We start from the raw sequence: 18,934 nt of genomic DNA, 5'->3' as shown, positions 1-18,934 counted from the left end.
TTGAAGGTTCGGGTTGGAATACAGACACACGTGGATTCAAAGGTGGTTTTGGAACCGAATTCAGATTCACTCCTCAATGACAATGTGCCTCAACTCCAGCTCATGTGCCTCAGACCTGTTCCCTAATGATGAATAGAGAGGAATACTGGTCAAAGGACAGACTGTCAGTACCGCTGAACCCAGTGACTCTGCTTGCTTCATTGCCAAAAACAGACCAGAAGGCTGAAAACAGACGTGGCTGTACTGCCATGTACCCGCTGATCTATGCCACTTCCAACTGAAACTGATACCTACTTGGTCTGTTCCCGCACTCCTCAGCTGTCTCATCTGAGTTATCCATACAGTCTTTAATCCCGTCACACATGACGTCCATCCGCTCGAAACACTGGAAAACAAGCGCTGTCGAATTGCAGCCGAATTTGTCAGGCTCGCACTGGTTGGTTGGACTTTGGGTTCCTGGAAGAAAGGAAGGAAGGAGTATCAGTTCCCTCACGAGAAGAATGAAACTGGTACTTCTAAAGACACATTGTCTATTGGTACGTTAGGTATGGTTGGCTCCTAAGAGATTCATTGCCAAAGTTTAAGGTTTCAGTTCCTGAAGCGGGTTATGCACTAGCTCCTCTTCTCTCTCCCGCCCAGTTCCGGCATCTGCCCTGACGAAGTCTCCAACAGACTTCAAGTACGACCTCTCCATACCTGTTGAGTTACAGGACTGTATCGGCTGTTCATCACTGCTGTCCCCACAGTCCACCTCGCGGTCGCACAGCCAGATTCCTGGGATACATTCTCCGTCGTTGCATTTAAACTCGCTCTCCTCACATTGGAAGTTGAACTCATCTGAAGAAAGAGAGAGAGAAATCAGATCCTAAGTTTAAACATGTAGGGTCCCTGTTGCTTGTATCACTGATATCTTGAACATGAACACAGGAGAGAAAACATGGCTTCTTCCAATGTCAAATATGGTGTTTAGAAAGAAATTTGTGCTTAATCATCTGGAGATCAATTGGAGGTCCATGAGCAGCCACCCACTGGGCAGGAGTCAATGCAAACGAAGGTACTTCTCAAAATAAGCTGAAAAAGATCTTTTGATCGCAGGGCCTGGCGATCACCATTCATGCGATGCGAAAACTGCAAACAAGTGATTTTTGTAGGTTGCAGCAACAAGAATCCCTTGTTTGCAGGTTGTTCAAGCTCAATTATTAATCATGCAAGACAACTGACTACACTAAACAGCCTGTATAATAAAACCACACCAATGCATGACAACAGCAAGACTAATATGTCAATGAATACTCTTCAAAGAATATCAAATGTGTTTTTGCTGTAAATCAAAGAGAAACTCGTGCAAGTTGTAAGATGTGTATGAACCTCTCATGACGCGCTGTGTATTGGAGTGTTAATCTTGGCTAGGGTTGCAAAGGAGCGTGGCAGTGCAAAAAACTGAACCCATGACCCTTTGATCATAAGACCAAGATCATCACTACCTGACCGCCCCTTTCCCCAAGCCTATGATTCTGAAATCTACAACAACATGAAACCTCTACACTATCACAGCCACCAAAGACAACAAAGTGATGACATCAGAATAATAATCATCACAGCGAATGAACGAAAAGGCTAAGATATTAAAGGACAGGATGAATGAGAAAATGTGTGTGGCTTAAACACCAGAGAGTCACCTACTAAACAGAAGAGGAACTAGGTTGATGTTTTTTGTTTGGTAGGTGACTCCTCAAGTATTTTAGAGGAAGCACACTGTTCTCAACCTTGCCCTTTAAGATTGTACTACACCATGCAACGACACCAAACATGTTTGCTTAAGGCTCAGGACTCTGACAGCCATCTTTGTTCATAGTTTGCCGAGTCATCTGAGGACAACTGCTAATGGTGCTCTATCATTTTGGCAGGATAATGTTGGAAGAGCACATGACTCAGCAAGATTTGTTCAGTCAAGATGGCGTCAGGATCCATTCACCTGTAGAAGCATACCTGGATAAGTCCAAGGCGCATCAATGCTGTAATCGGGGTTACGATCCGGGAACGCATTTTCTAAAATGTTTAGAGTAGGTCACAATGATGTAATTGAGAGATGGTGAATTCCCCTAACTAATACTCTGGGTAGTGAAGATGAACTTCGCTCTATTCAATGTCCTTAGCAGTCACTGTTGGCTCCAAATATTACCACTTATCAGCCTAAACGCACTCAACGAGACGTGAAGTAAGTCCTAATTGGACCCTAGGGGGAAGGCTGTTTTACTCACAAATCAACCATGTAAAGATTTCAGGAATGACCTTACATGCAAACTACTGCTGCTGCTGTGATTATGAGGAAGTTTTTTGTATAAAACGTGAATGATGGGTTAAGATATGCTTGTGCAAAAGGCAGAGTTTCTGATAGTGACTTTGTTCGGGGTGGTAGTGACCTTTCACGTGATCTGAACTGGTGGAGGTGTGCTTGGACTAATTAGGTTGAGGTGGACAATGCAAAGTGTTTTCATGAATGAAAGGCAAAGATGATTTGTGATGAGCAGACCTCACGATGCAGATAGAGAAGACATAAGGATTCCTCAAAGGCTTGGTTCATTATGTACATTGCTTACATCTGGCCCGCTGGCAATTTCAAACATTAATGCTTCCGGCTAAGTAACTAGACAAGCCAGAGCAATGAAAATTGGCAAGTATAGTACTTCCACATTGGTCCCCAAAACATTGTTGTTAAGTTTTTATTCAATGCTCGTTATCAACATAATTGGAAAATCACAAATTTGATTTCGAATTTCAAAACTTTGGGTGAGGAAACCAGGCATTTATTAGAAGCATACCTGGGAAATGACCGTGTCCACCATTCTGGTCCCACACTAGAACGTTGAGAATATTTCACAATACAATATACATACAGTCTACAGAGAGCTACCGGTAGTGAGGCAGCTGGGAAATGTTCGGCATTGAAACACAAAACAGATTGCCAACATACCGAATTAAAATCTTCCGGATTCAAGATTGACTTTTGCAGTAGAAATTTGGCAAAAGAAGGTCCAATATTGCAGGGGGGGAGGCTGGGAACATGTTGATTCAGGGTATTTCTTGAGCAGAGCCAGAGCAGACGTGCCTGAGTTCATCCTCAAGCAATTCTAGGCAGTTGAAAGATACATCTTCACTCTAGAATTTTAACTACTACAAACTATTCTCATGAGGCTGCTGAGGCCTGTAACCCTGTATAATCAAACCAATTCATATGTGGCTCGTAACCTGTATATTCAGTAGGATACACCAGTGTAAAGTGTAACTCGGTAACTCACCGCAGTCTTCCTCATCAGAGCCATCCTCACAATTCATGAGGCCATCACAGCGGTAGTACTTAGGAAGACATCGGCCACCTTTCTTACAAGTGATTTCGGTTTCGTTGTTACAATTGTATTTGCCCTGGCAGTCCGTCTGAAGAAGAATAGGGTGGCAATGGATGCAGGAAGAGGCACTCAGTGTGTCCACAGATCAAGAGTATTCTCCATATTAGATGCCCACATATTGACGCCACGAACTTCACACCTTTATCTGGTGTCTGATTAAGCAAGCCTAGTTGATCCACTGATGGCAAAGTTGATCCCCTGATGGTTAATCCAAGTCTCCAGTTGCATAGATAGTTTACTTATGCAACATAATCCTGTGGTCGACTGGTCAAACTCTAGATGGTCAACATAGCAACCTACCTCATCTGACCCATCTTTGCAGTCACCGTCACCATCGCAGACATAGGATGCTGGGATACACTGTGAGTTATTACAGCGGTACTGGTCCCAGCTACACGTCACATCATCTGAAAACCAAAATTTGAATATACACAACTTCGTTGCAAAGCTTGGAAATCAAACTGTGTTCAGCAGCAGCCATAGGCTTATGATGTCACACAGTCTTTCACAATTGCATTCAGCCAGCTGACTGAGCTGTTGCCCTATCTGGTGGAGGAAATACACATGATGCCCAGTAGGCTGACGCAGATATGACCTTATCAAGACTTGTAAGCCAGTTGCAATGGAATCAAGGGCCTTCCCAGCTGGTGTTCTATCCTGTTTGGCTACGGACAAGGGCTAAAGAGCCTTCTAAGCCAGTAACCTATCCAGACCTGTTCTGCTATGGATAAGTTGCCTTGAGAAACCAGTTCATATCAGGGCCAGGGAAGAATGTGGCCGTTTACACAAGCAGATTACTTACGACAATGCGCTGGTTCGTCTGAATGATCCTCACAATCATAGTCATGATCGCAGTACCACTCCGGCGGGTAACATCGGCCTGTATCACTGCACCGACGGTATTTCTCAGGACAAGTCTTATCTGGAAATGGATGATCAGAAAATAAATCATCAGTCAATCAGATCCTCCTGGTTCAATATTTCAGCCAATCAGATCACAATACATCCAAAATAGCCAATCCACTGCAAGTGATTTACAATTTCAGCCAATCAGGGCAAGAGAATTCAAAATGTCAGCCAATCAGATCAAAGCAATTAGGATTTCGATAAGATTCAGGCAAACTTACTGGTACATTTGGCAGGGTCTTCATCATCGAGTTGGCCGGACCTGCAATCGTCCTCTCCGTCACATAACCAGCGACTGTAGATGCAACGGTTGTTCATGCAGCGGTGCATTCGCTCAGGATCATCACAAGGTTTCGCCACTAGAAGTGTAAAGAAGATAAAGTGAAGTGCTAAACTTCAAAGGATGGTATCAGCCTACTTCAAAGCCTTTGCAGTTCCCATTAGCAAAGAGAGATAAAAGTTGGTTGATCCTCCAATGGCCAGACCAAGGGTCAACCAACTTCCACTTTTTCTCTATACTTCAAATAGCTTGATCTGCAACAGTTCTTTCTTTAGCATGAAAAATTTGGGCCGAATTGTACATCATGACCTTTTTGCCTAACTTACTGCACTTGACACGGTCTTCGTCCGACGCATCTTGGCAATCCTGCTCTCCATCGCACAGACTTTCCTTGGGGATACACACGCCAGAGCGCAGACACTGGAACTCCATATCTCGGCGGCACCCTGTCGTGTGGTTGTAATCGGGATTAGCTGAAAGACCCCACCAAGAGAGAAACATGAGTAGTCTGCGTGGTCTCTACCTCTGGCAGAAGACAGAGTCACTAGGCCAATAAACCTAATTGGTACCTAACTGCAGTGGCACATATAGAATGCTCTTCCCCCTTTAGGAGGAATACTACCTGGAGAATAAAATCACCAAGTGTAGAGCGAACACTGAAGAAGAAGCAGATCCAAGGCTATTCTACTTACGTTCACACTCCAAGTCGGATCCTTTCTTGAACTTATACCCATCCCGACAATGACAAGAGCGGATTAGGGATGAGTTCTGCAGACAGAGGTCACTACAATCACCATTATGATGGGCACAGACTGAATGCGATACTGAAAGAAGAGAGAAAGACGATTCAAAATGATATGAAAAGCAACCGCAGCATTTCAGTTTGTGGAGATCTGGCAAACACCACAGACTACTTTGACTAGCAGGTACTTTAACAAAGGTCCAAATACCCGACTCACCTGGTTGGCTTGCTTTGCTGAAGAACTTCAGGTCAAAATAACTGTACGCATCGCTTCGTAGACTTGAAACATTTCTTTTCGACGTCAAATTGAATTCGACGATCTTTGATATCTCGGACCAATAGAGGGAGTTGTTGTTGAGGGCGAGACCAAGAGGGTGTTTCAGGTCGGGGTGCTTTTGGAGGACCATCTGAAAAATGACATTTCTATTTTTAGTCTCATTGAGGGAATCTAGGAGATCCATTTGCGAGGTGGACAGTGCATTCATCACCATGTGTGCTACTTCCATTGATGTCTTAGCAACCTCACCGTATGGTTGTTAAGAAGAACAAAACGATCGTTATGATTCACAACTTACAGCGACTGCGATGGCACAGCAGTCAGAGTGCATGATGTCATTTCAAATGATTGTATGTTACAACATCAAAGTTTGAAGGTCAATCGGTACACTTCAGGCAGCTGGGCTTCTACCAGGAGAAGCGCTTTACAAAACTCCTATCATCAGAAACCTTCCAATCTATCCCTTCTGAGCTACAAACCTCCGGCGTGTGACCAGTCTGCAAGCTATCCATAGTGATCTTCTCTATCCTGTCATAATAAGCCTCGGCCCAGTAGACGTCACGTTTCTTCAGATCTAACGCCAAGCCGCACGGCCAGTACAGCGGCCAAGGTCGACTGGCATCAACGATCACTTGCATGTTGGACCCGTCTAGACCTGCACGCCAGATTTTTGCAAGATGGCTCAACGCGTCAGAGCTGTCGGAACTTTTCACCCAGTCCGTGAAGTACATGTGACTGCAAGAAGAAATAAGACTTTTGCTTACCATTGCAGAGGCATGAGGTTGTACCTGCGCAGAGGGACCAGGTTGCAGGAATCTCAGTTTAACACTTGTGTCGAAGGCCATGGCAACAGAGGTCAAGTGACTGACCAAAGGTCGCATGTCAAGAGTCAGGTTCATTACTGCACACATAACGTTGGGATAATGAGTCGGACATTTCAAGCGCACGCCACCCCTCATCTCCTAATCCAACTCACCCATCATCTGGGTCAACTGCAATGGCTCTCGGGTGGGTCAACCCCTCGCTGATGACCGCCTTCCGGATGTTTGGGTCGACGAGACTTGCCACGCTAATCAACTTCAACGGACCATCAGTCCAGAAAATATTGTTCCCAATCCAATCGACAGCTAGACCTTCGCACTGCTTGATGCCTGGAAAGTGAGAGGGTGACTCGAATTATGTTAAGTTCAGAGAGAAGTTTGTAAATTCGCTACGAATCGAATCACCAACAACAATTTGAATGGAGATGAGTAGGGGAACAAGACCTGCTTGTACAGATTTCAATCCTTGAAACCTTCGGGGTTTGCTTCACACTAATTTTTGATTTTGGAAACTATCTATTTTTACCAATGAAAATCATTTAACATGAACCCATTTTGGCAAACAGGTCGCTACCACATTGATGATGATGACGAAGATATGCAAACATTTCTCACGTTTACTGATGAAGCTATCATTGCGCATCGACCCATCGACCTTCCTCCTCCCGATCCGCCCCTGTGACAGATGCACGTGGCAATAATAAATAAATCCATCCGCCGCATGGTACGAAACCGCTCCGGGGTTGTTGATGTCGACCAATGGTGGCATGGCGTCGACAGTATCAGATTTATTCGGGGATATTCCACGGATGAGTTTTAGACGTGAACTGCTGTAGATCAGGAAGTTTGAACTGTTTGTGGCTGGAATAGAATGGAGAAATCGTCAAGAATATCTGTCTCTGTAAGTGATTTCAAAGACGCCCATAGATCTTCACGGAACAAATATCATCACCAACACAGGAACTGTCATCTGCTAAGCTTGATATAAGGTCTATGAGCCATCAGGAGTAAAGTGAGCTTGTCCTTTGAATGTGATTAAAGATGTCGTCTGCCCAAGTTTCAATGAGATATCTTACCTATGCATTTTGTGTTGTTGACGAGCCGGAAACCGATTTCACATTGACATTTTGGAGAAGATGCGTGCAACGTCTTGTTATAGACAGGAAAACAGAAATGGGAGCAGCCACCCTTGTTTGCACAAGCTTGGTTGAAGACTGAAAATGAGACAACTGGCATTACTTCTTTGATTGGTTTGAGTTTGTGCCCGTTAACTTAGATAACATCAACAACAGACCAAGAACCAATTATTGGGGAGGGAGAGGCTGTTTGTTTACATATAGGACGCGTCTGGAGCTCAACATTGGTGCAGTGACTCAAAAAGCCAACTCTAAGAGATTTACGCAGGCAACTTAGACAAGTCTAAAGTGCTACCAGTTTCTGAGAGTTGACTTTCCGACTCCGTATGGATGTCATGTGCCAGTCTACCAAGACTACACTTACCTTTGGGCTGCCTCTGCCTGTGATAAATGCTAATTGCTCGGGGTATCTTCAACTGCCGTGAGACGATGGCAGATGGTTCCACCTTCATGTGCTTGTGACGGTGGAAGCGAATAATGCTACCGTTCTGTTGATCTGTGCCGTAGATAATATTTTCCAGGATGGCGAGGCCAAATATGTTGTCAACCTATGAAAATAAATCATCCATATATATTTTTTATGAATACTTTACGAGTTGAAAAGCCTAAAGCACTCACATAGAAGCAGTTTTGATCACTGAAACCTGCCTCGAGGCTACGACAACATGACGACTGATGGCGGCTTCCCAGTCAGAGTTGTCATGGCTACAGCCTAAAATCATCCATTTGCTGAGAGCTCTGCTGATAATCTCCTTGAATAGATTTTGCTCAAACTGGTGGGAATCTGTAGAGACAGTGCCAGAGCACCTTGCCCAAATCTCAGTCATTCACAGGCGCATTCATGACAAACACCTGCTGAAATTATGTGAGAGTAAGGTTTGAACTGAGAGAAGTCCTTTCCCAATCAGTTTCAAATGATTTGTGGAAACAGCTCTCAAAATAAGCAGCCAACATACCCATTTTCCAGTCATTATTACAGTCCGCTGCTTTCCAAAATATGTGATCCTCTGGATGTAGTTTGCGTACGTGTCAGTCCAGTAGACATGTTTGTTGGCGTAATCCAGCGTCAAACCACGTGGCCGTGTGATCATTTTGGATACGAGTTCCGTCTCCTTGCCACTACCGTCCATGGCTGCCCGCGATACTTTCGCACTGCTGCCCGATTTCGTGAAGAACATGAACCTGAGAGATGAAGAGAAAAAGTGAAATGTTGAATCTATCAAAAACTCCACATTCACGAGAATCTGCAAATTCTGTGTACCATTCAACCAGGACTAAAACTCACCTTAGGCATTGAAGGCAACAAACCCGATGCCCTCCACTTTTACCTAGTAGTGTCTATCTTGGTTCTCTGCGTATTAAAGCCCTAACACTCTGTGTGAAAGAACAGACGTTTTTGTGAGAGCTTTGAAGTGAGTCTTACCCCATCTGTGGATCCAACTTTATATCGCCTGGATGGCTCGTGTAGAGGATTGTCCGGCAGCGCTTGCCGGTCCCCGTACAGACAAAGATGCGTCCAATGACTTTGTCAGTGAAGTACCAGTTACCAGTGACCCAGTCGAGAGCCATCTGTTCAACATCTGAAGAAGAAGAGGAAATTGAATATAAGTTACCAATACTATAACTCTGGGAAACTTGGAAGAAATTGAAGAAGTTTCAAGCAAGTTTCTCCGCTCTCAACTCAAAACCATTCGTTGGGAAGCTCTCATTCAGCCTCTTAAGGTGGCTCCATCTGAAGCATTTAGAGGTGGGTGGTTCAGCAAGTGTACCTCGTTAGATGCTGGTTTGACAGGTGCGCTCTGTCTTAGGTCAGATATGACATGTTACATGATCTACTCACCATTCAGTTTATACTGCGTTTTGATGCTCCAGGTTTGTTTAAGGTCGATGCTACTGCACATTAACATGGCTGTGCCAGAGATCGGAGACGCACCTAGCCGCACCTGGAAAAGAAAATCATTTATGATTTGTTCAATATGACAGAGCATGCTCTTTGGATTTCAAGCCAATACCCTTAGTTCTCTCGTTATTTGAAGTTATGACATATGTTTCATTGCCATATTGCGCTCAACAAGAGATGACAGCCAGGTTTATTAGAGACATAGGTCTGGTTCTGTAGCACAGCCATAAAGGTAAATCAAACACTGAGAAGGAAAGGTTCTAAACCACAAACATTCAGATGAGCTTTCTGATGATACCGGGATTCGAGCTATTCAGCAAGGCACAGATGTCAAGCTCCTGGTCAGAACCAACTCAACTGTGAGGTAGGTTGGGTATATCTTCCAAGAGGTGGTTTTTGAAAATACAAACCCAGCAGATTGATTGATTCCGATGGTTGAAGTCCATTGCCTGCGCTTGCTGCTGGGAAAAGCTCTGTAACTTCGTTCCGTCAGTCGAGTACTGCTGAATACCGTCCATGCTCGCCACGAGGAGCACTTCCTTTGTGCCATGGGGGTCTGAAGTTACACCAAGTTTACAGTTGAATATGAAATATAACATTTGAATGCTTCAACTTTGACTTGGTTTCTTAGTGCAGTGACAGGTGTGCCAACACTAATGAAGTTTACAAAGTTGTAGAGGGCGGTTCTTGGGTACACACAACCAACTCTTTGAGCACAAGCTCAAGACACTTCTCAAACAACAACAACTAAGCAGAACCAGGTAGAGCGCTCCAAACGGAGGGGACATAGGGTACTATCTTCATCAATTCATCACCTTTTTTGAGCCATGATTGAGGATTAACTCGTTCCCAATCCAATTCTTACCGTTGACAGCCTTGCAGGCAGTTTTATCTTGTAACTGGTAACCATCGGTACAAGAACACGTGTATGAGCCCACTGAATTACTACAGTTCTGATCACAGTAACCTTCGTATGAACACTCATTCATGTCTGAAATATGAATGGAGGAAAATCAGATATTCCACCAGATAGTAGTGTGAAAGGTGAAATTGGTCCCTAGGAATGGGAGTCCTAAACCTATCAACATGACCATGCATTGGAAAGCTCTCAATGAACAATATCAGATGGTACGAATTGTTTCACAATTTTATGTGAAATTTTCTCAAACCCTGGCACAAGTCCCTTTAAGGGAAGCTTGTATCACAAGGCTGTCCCAGCACCAGGGACCAAGAGGACTAAGTGCGTGACTGGCATGACTCACCTTCACACAGAGATGTATTTTTATTAAACTGAGAGCCATCTTTACAATAGCACAGAGCACCCTCCACAGTTTCCTTACACTTCTCGGGACAGTTCTTAGTGCCACAGTCCGCATTCGCTGTAAAGGGAATAATTGCAATTGATATAGAAGCTGAAAGCCGTGGGTTCACATTTCACAAAACAGCTCCATACTTCAGGGATGCCAAAAACCTGTGGTCAGAAGTCTGAAATTTGTTCCTTGTAAAAATCTTGTCCTTTGATCTCTTGCGCCAAAATACCTCTAAAATGCTTATTTTTGGTCCAATTCTGAAAGTTCAAAGATCAGCAGAGAGTTGAGACCGAGATCTTTTCATTTCAGTTATCAAATTTAGTATTAGTTAGTAAGAGGAAAAGGTCTGAAACCAGCCTAAAATCAGAAATTTGACATCACTAATACTTACTGCAGAAGTATCCCTCATCTGCACCATCTCTTATACAGTCTTTGCGAGCATCACAGACCTTTTCCATATCAATACAAGTGGTTGTACCTGGGCACTGATACTGATTTGGCCGGCATTTGAAATGAACCGGAAAACCTGAAAATCGGAGAGGTGGAAAGTGAGATGAAGTTTTCATGCTGACTTGCTTGATGGCTGGGGTGTCTTTATGTAAATCATATCATGGCAAACTTGATGCAACTATGGATGTAAACAAATATAGATCAAGCAAGTGAGGGCATCGATTATTGATATTTTGATCACAAACAAAGGATGACGCGAGAATGTAATGAAACAACTCAACAGTCTACCCTCAATTTAAGCTCTTCCAAGATCGACTGTTTCATTCATGAAAAACTGATTTGTCGACTGAATACAGCGACAAAGGATAAGTACGACTTTCAAAGCAACATTTCACAATCTTGATAATTTCGTTAGTCATGGGCGAACATTGCAAATGGCATTGTAAGAGAAGAAAATGTGCAGTTTTAATTAGTTGCATGCAGGGTTAGGGTTACAGTGCTTTTGATAAAAGTTACAATTTGATCGCAAACCTCATTAAATGAAGCTCAGGTTGATTAATATCACTTACCATAAGCTAGTACCAACTCAATCAACATTTACCTGACTTTTTGATCAAATTTCAAATCTTTCAGATTTCACTGACTCTGATTTCTAACTGGGATTTCCTTCTTCTTAATTCAGCAAAAAACAACATCACGAAATGAATAAACATTACAGAGCATTGTGGGACTTTCAACATTCGTTCCCGCCCCATCAACAACACATGACTAACCGAGTGTTGCTGGCCATCACGGGTGACGTCCGACATATATTTACCGTGATGATGAGTGTGAAGTCACCCATGATGCCACATAACACTCAATTCATTATCTGTCGATGTTGTACCCGAAAACTGCAGTGTGAGCGATGTTGTTGGGCCTTGAAAGAAAGTGGGCAGTCCCTCATTCAGTAAACTTTTAATATTCAAAGTTACCACCAGGATCTTAAGAGGAATACCTGATGGTACTTCATAAGTGTGTGTGGGAGTGCAGGTGGATGTGGGGACTGAATCACAGGGAGAGTGTGCTCTGTAATTTCATGAAAGGTAGACACAATATGCCCTATGGTACAGGCCAGACAAGAGAACTATTAGCGAGGTTTTCACAGATCCCCAAAATGCCAACGTGAATGCCTGTCTCATAGTTTGACCTCCTGATAACAAAGTCCAACAATGGGATAGGCATTCACGTGGATGTTTTGGGGGTTTTGCAAAAAACTATCGCCAGTGTTGCCCAGGAGTGATTAGATACTTTACACAAACCAAACAAATATCACGTTTGAAAAACAAACTATACACACAACTTGCAATCCACAAGTACTGCACTGGGACCTGTTACACGCAATGCTAATTTCATTTCAATCTTGTCATCGTTTTAAATTCACATTTCACTTTCGCATCTCAGTTCGCATCAAGCTGTAATTACTAATTTGCTTCTTAATGGCACCCAGGGCAACTCCTTAATCATCTCTCATCACCCAGCAGCGGATAAAACTGAAAATTCCCATCTCAGGAAGCGGTGATGAGGATGCTTAATTACTGTATTAGACGCCACGGCATCATCGGGAAAACATTTAATCCTCAGCGAATCTGCTGACTTTCCCATGATGCAAAACCCAGGAAATGAGATTTTGATCTCCATACTGTCATAGGACGGTTGTCACCACAACTAAAGACAATTTTGGTCAAAACCCGACTTAAGACAGGACAAATATGCACATGCAGAACACATCACTTCACACAAAGCAACAAAGACATGCAACGAGAATCCATTACCTCTGTTACATTTAAACTAAAGACCCCCCCCCCCCAATCCCCTCCTCATTTAGGCAATCTGACCAGGCAACTGTGCTCACTACATACAGAATCAACCAAATGAAGTTTTTGTGAAAGCCGGCTTGCAATTCGCTGAGAATCTTGAAAGCCCAATCTCTCAAAACCCAATGGCTTCTTTGCCGTGACTGCAGCTGGAGAAAGACGTATTCATTATTCTTTCTCATCAAAACACTTTGCTGAAACAAAACATGGACAGGACATGGGATGCAGGGAGATACAGCACGGGGGACAGGCAAACAGGGGGTGTGGGGGAACAGGCAAACAGGGGGTGTGGGGGTCAGGCAAACAGGGGGTGTGGGGAACAGGCAAACAGGGGGTGTGGGGGAACAGGCAAACACTGGGTGTGGGGAAAGAGGCAAACAGGGGGTGTGGGGAACAGGCAAACAGGGGGTGTGGGGGAACAGGCAAACACTGGGTGTGGGGAAAGAGGCAAACAGGGGGTGTGGGGGAAAGAGGCAAACACTTGGTGTACAGTGGGATACAGGTGACACTCGGGGTGAACAGGCTATCACAGGGACCATCGATTATCTTCATTTCGTCCAAAGAAGGTAAATCTACCTGAACTCTGGAAGATATCGTAAAATAATCAATGCTCACAAACAAGGGTGTAAAGTTGAACAAGGGTGAACAGGCGAACAAGGGTGGAACAAACAGGGAACAGAATGGGAACAGGTGAACACTATGGTACAGTGCACGGATACGAGTATACTCATCATTGAAGGCTGCGGAGTTTGGCAAACTCACACGGGGTGCAAGATTTAGACATGATTTCCACATATTGCTGATATGGTAGAACTAGCAACTGATGGCTACAACACTCTCTGTCGCTACGCAATCCCATCATCTCACTTGCACACTCATTATGAGACTTCAATTAAAAGCTTTTTTAAACAAACATTTTTGGTTCCGTCTGAAATGGGGCAAAGACAGGTTTTTCTGAACGTCATGAAAACCAATTAAACTCTTCCACTTCATAATAATGAGCATACTCGAAAGAAATTTCCCTGGAAGGCAAAATAACATATATTCAAACATCCAAATCATCCAATTACGGAAAAATCTGAAACCAATTTTCAAGATAACGACAACTCACATCCTCACTGTCAACATCCTCTTTGAGTCTGAGTAAACATTTGGATGCTGAGCAGACGACAGGTCCAGATGGTGTCACCCACGCATCCAATATTTTCCATTATTACATGCAGAGCAAACTATACAAAAGGTCTTGATGTTTTCATGAAAATTTGCAGGTGGTCATTTTAAATTTCAAAGACCTTGTCAACAAGTACAACATTGTTTCTAGATGTAACCACAGCAAAATAGAAATGTCACCATGGTGACATGAATATCACCAAGACAACCTGTAAATACCACCATGGCAACATGTAAATATCGCCATAGCAACCTTATAATCACCATGGCAGCATAAAATGTCACCACAGCAACCCTAAATTTCCCATAGCGACTGTGGATGATTTGGATATTTGAGTGAACATGCTCTGCAGACACTATAAGATGTTGTTGTAACCAACCTGCTCCGGACCACGGTCGTCGCTTCAACTGATCGCCTAAGTGCAGTAAGAAAGAAGCAAAGTGACAATGTGACCTCCACCATTTTGAATACGCGCTAAAAAGCAAGACGAAGCATAGTACAGATTCAATATGGCATTGTGGGTCGTTTGTGAAGTAAATTGGGACCAAGCATTGGAAACGCCAGAGCAGTGGCACATGCCTCAAACTCAAAGTTAAACTTTGAAGAGGAAGGCAAATCAGTCCGCAATTTAACTTTGCCCAGTCCTGCTCACAACCTTAACATGTCACACGCTCATCTTGCCTGGTACGATCCATCTCTGGCCTGGACTTGCTAATAAGCCCTTGACACAATTTGGGAGATCAACCAAACATTTGCTTTGACCAACACACTTCACAAACGGCCCACAAGATCTGCAGTCAAACACAGACATTTTGCTGCCTTTTTTACTTGATGTCTGGTTAACTTTTATTTGATAAGATATTCTTTAATGCAAATAAATTCCAGACATATCATGATGATGTTGAAAATCTGACCTGGATGAGTCAAAATAGGTAACAGTGTTGCCAGATAATATTCAGTGACAAATACCAGATAAATTCCTTCACTGAAGATGTCTGTTCTTCACTTTTGTAGTCTAAAAGCATGACTGTCCAATGTGTTTGACTGCAGTACAACAAAAGCAAACTTGTTGAATGATAGTAAATATGATCATCAAATATTCAGGGTTAAAAGTAGCATCCTCATCCCTTGAGAAGGTGATTGTTATCAAACCCACGGCCATATCATCTATTACTTCCTGGTGGTGGGGATGGGGCACCACTTTTCAACCTGAATCTCCATTCATTTTTCGGTGACATCGAGGAGAAGAAGGTGTCCAACCTCCATTGCTTTTTGACACTGGTTTCACCAATCAGAGACAACCCCGATCGATTCGCCAAATGAGAAAAAAACCTCTGTTCTCATCGATAGCAAAACCGATTCTGTCTTGGCCCAAGACTAACGTCATGACTACTGAGCATTATTTCCATACCCATTCGGCCAGACCATTACTATGTCTTATCCTGCAACAGGACACTTTCTTATTCGATAATGTGAGCCAAAATGACAATGTCACTGAGCATTACTTCCAACAGCTTCTAATCTTTACAGAAGGATGGCAATCCTCTCATAATTCACCGACCAATGATTTCAGAGTGACCAAAAATAACGGGGTCTTGTCATAATCGTGACTTGCTATTATGGGCTGGAATATGAATGAATCCACGGGGCGATGTCGCTCCATCATGCTGTCATGAAGACGGCCATCGCGATTAATCATAAGACAAAAACAACGTCTGCATGACTATAATGCAGATCATTGCTTTACGAGTTTCAGAGCGCAGCCATTCCCTAAAGAAATCGCTCTAGCTTATTCTCATATCACAATTTCACATACTATTGTATCTTTTTGAAATACTGAATTCTGTCTGTCACCATCAACTGGGTCTAAGGTGCCTTGTGGAGAAACGTTAAAGGGGACATGGCATCTCATAATCAGAGCCTTGTTTGACGGCCAAGTCAACCGATGAAAATACTTCTTTTGACCTCATTTGTCTCTCAATTAAATGATTACTCTCTGGTTACTGAAGACCAAAACCAAATTATGTATGGCATGCTGTGCAGGTATTGTTTTACTTAAGTTTCATTGGTTAAAAGTCAAACTACACCACAAACAAGTGATTATACGCAATACATTCTTTCATTACGAGTCTTTACGACTATTACTAAAACTAAACATGTTTTTGGAACCTAACTCTCAAATGCATCGCCAACTAAATAACACTAAATTCTAACTCATCTAATGATTACAGTTACTGAAACTAAGACTAATGAATTAGAGGTTTTTTGGCTGGGGACTAAACTTAACAAATTCAAGTTATTTAGTCATTATTTAGTTCTTCATTCTGCCAGCAGGTGGCAATAGATGAAACTGACACAGAAAGAAAGCTTCCGAAGCAGCAGTTACTAAAAGCAGGATTACTTTGAGAAATTCAAAACTATTGAAAATGACGTAATACAAGAGTTGTTTTGAAATGAAGAAACTAAGCAAGAGAAAAAAAACACAGAAATTTTTCATATTTTTTTCTAAAACTTGCAATGATATGCAATCAGTGACAATGGAATGAAAAAAAATTAAAACAAAAATATACAGAAAAGTTGTTAAAACACCAAAGGATATAAAATCCAAAATATTAAATCACTGATGATTCCAAAATTTACTAGATTCTCATATTGACTGATAGAGGGCGTATACTCACAAGTTTCCTGGCTTTCGTCTGAACCATCATGGCAGTCGGGCCGGCCGTCACACTGCCACGCTTGAGGGATACAGGTTTTATCCACAGCGCATTCAAACTGGCCAGCTGGGCAGAGCGCTGCAAAAGACGAAGAAAAGGTAGTTAGGGTGAGGATGAATATGACAAATGTTATTGCAAGTGGCTTAGACATGCTATACACCGTACAGTACTTTTTTAGGTTGCCTCGCCGTAGAAATGTGTGAAAATGGTAGAAAATGAAAAATGTGTATTGATTTTTTTATTTCACGAATCCTATCCTGGTAAAATAAGGGGAGAAAAAATTTTTTTTTTTTTTTTTTTATATTGGCTCCCCTCAGAAAATTTACCAGGATAGGTTCGTGAAATCCAAAAATCTCTGTAAAAAAAAATGGTGAATTTTTTTTTTTTTTTTTATTGCCTCCCCTGCAGAGGTCAAATTGGCTGAAACAATCCTCCTGTTTTGAAATATCACACGGTCACGATATGAGAGTGATAATCTCAGCATAGGGAGATGAACAGCAATATTGACAAATTGAAAACATGAAAAGCACAATGAAAGGATCAGAATCGATCTTCAAAGTTGGGATCATTTTTCTGGGAGGATGATGGCTGGAGGTGTGGACGATGTTGAATTGAATGTTCCTTTTACAAAAGATAAAGAGACAAAACAGAAAGCCAAAGCCACGATAAAAATGAAAATGAAATCATAATCAATTGCATGGGCAAGAGAGGACAGAAACTCACAGAGAAAGAGATAAAGCTTGGAAAAGGTTTGCATGAAATCTGAAGTAGAAAATTTCCCAGCAAAGAGAATCGTAGCAAACAAAAAGTGCCAACAGATCAGAAGTGAGCAGATTAAGGTATTGAGACGACAAGGGACAGGTTCAAGGACAAATAAACAACACCAAGATTTGACAACACCAAGAGCAGAAATTGTAAAAAAACTGTCCACATCGTGTAGACAAAAACGACAGATTTAGAGACTATAGTTGAAGAAAATTGTAGTTTGGCATAGAAAGACCGCTTTTCACCGGTAATTCTCTACTCACGGCATGAAAGTGGGCCTTCATCATCGCCACTGGGACAGTCTGGCGTACCATCGCAGAACCAGGACCGTGAAATACATTTTGACGTCCCCTTACATTGGTAATATAATTCGGGGCTTTCTGTGCATAGGTTGACTGAAAAGACAGTGGAGTAGTTCCCGTCAGTTTTCAAAATTTGAATTCCAACAACCACCCTATATCGCCCTATTCTTCTCGTTGCAGTGACTAGCGTTTGAAAATTCCTAACAATTTGATGCACTTTCGTGGAAGGAATCAGCTTCAAGCTTTTTCTTATAATGAGATTTGGAAAACACATAGGAAGTCAAAAATGGCCAACCCCAGGCAACATGCATGAACAGACACCTCCATCAAAGATTGGAAATCGGCCAATTCTTTTTCACAAAATCATCATCATACAAAAGTTTTTAACATATATGCAATCTATGCCCCAAGTACCAATATGAGGCGTTGTCAGTGGAAGAACATGCCTATCAACAGGGTTTCAGGTTCTCCTGGTTATATATCTATTGAAATCAACACATGATGGTTCTAAATATCACACAGGAAACATCATATCGAGTCGAGTAGTGATTGATAAATCAAGCGGTCGTAATTAGCCCGTCATTTCCCCATTATATCAATGGCAAATTGTTGTTGTAACAATTCCAATGTCCAAATCGACATTGTTTTATAAAGTGTTGTTTAATACATGGCGTTACATAGTGTAGGACAGGACTTGACTGTGAACTGCCAGTAGGTTAGGAGTTTTGGAGTACATGTATTTCTAACTGATCTCCGTGTCATGGTAGCACAGGCCTAGAAAATCGTCATCCACGACAGCATCATGATGTTTTTGAGGTCCAGGCCGCACAATGCCGAAGCATCCATCTTCTCATTGATGATCGCAAAGAGTCCACTCAGAACATAAACCGACAA

General features: G+C 42.5%; 1 protein-coding gene across 5 annotated transcripts in view; it reads right to left on the bottom strand.

The window, feature by feature from the left end:
- LOC135499498 (prolow-density lipoprotein receptor-related protein 1-like) overlaps nt 1–18,934 on the bottom strand; it is a 65,334-nt gene that overhangs the window by 31,628 nt on the left and 14,772 nt on the right. For 2 of the 5 annotated variants that reach the window (XM_064790273.1, XM_064790274.1), the window contains exons 2-27: nt 18,002–18,133; nt 16,935–17,051; nt 14,636–14,671; nt 11,171–11,305; nt 10,732–10,848; nt 10,335–10,460; nt 9,880–10,025; nt 9,410–9,512; nt 8,993–9,149; nt 8,526–8,751; nt 7,934–8,117; nt 7,510–7,647; nt 7,049–7,294; nt 6,589–6,763; nt 6,092–6,347; nt 5,553–5,742; nt 5,286–5,417; nt 4,920–5,066; nt 4,535–4,672; nt 4,210–4,329; nt 3,708–3,814; nt 3,300–3,435; nt 2,823–2,858; nt 1,990–2,049; nt 697–837; nt 295–456 (exon numbers count right to left, since the gene is read on the bottom strand). In XM_064790273.1, coding sequence (XP_064646343.1) covers nt 295–456; nt 697–837; nt 1,990–2,049; nt 2,823–2,858; nt 3,300–3,435; nt 3,708–3,814; nt 4,210–4,329; nt 4,535–4,672; nt 4,920–5,066; nt 5,286–5,417; nt 5,553–5,742; nt 6,092–6,347; nt 6,589–6,763; nt 7,049–7,294; nt 7,510–7,647; nt 7,934–8,117; nt 8,526–8,751; nt 8,993–9,149; nt 9,410–9,512; nt 9,880–10,025; nt 10,335–10,460; nt 10,732–10,848; nt 11,171–11,305; nt 14,636–14,671; nt 16,935–17,051; nt 18,002–18,133 — 3,663 coding nt within the window. The remainder of the gene's footprint in view (nt 1–294; nt 457–696; nt 838–1,989; nt 2,050–2,822; nt 2,859–3,299; nt 3,436–3,707; nt 3,815–4,209; nt 4,330–4,534; nt 4,673–4,919; nt 5,067–5,285; nt 5,418–5,552; nt 5,743–6,091; nt 6,348–6,588; nt 6,764–7,048; nt 7,295–7,509; nt 7,648–7,933; nt 8,118–8,525; nt 8,752–8,992; nt 9,150–9,409; nt 9,513–9,879; nt 10,026–10,334; nt 10,461–10,731; nt 10,849–11,170; nt 11,306–14,635; nt 14,672–16,934; nt 17,052–18,001; nt 18,134–18,934) is intronic. The other 3 variants (XM_064790275.1, XM_064790276.1, XM_064790277.1) reach the window with 3 other exon arrangements.

The sequence above is a fragment of the Lineus longissimus genome, chromosome 15, assembly GCF_910592395.1.
Source record: "Lineus longissimus chromosome 15, tnLinLong1.2, whole genome shotgun sequence".
Lineage (NCBI taxonomy): Eukaryota > Metazoa > Nemertea > Pilidiophora > Heteronemertea > Lineidae > Lineus > Lineus longissimus.
This window is presented reverse-complemented; position numbering and strand designations above follow the sequence as displayed.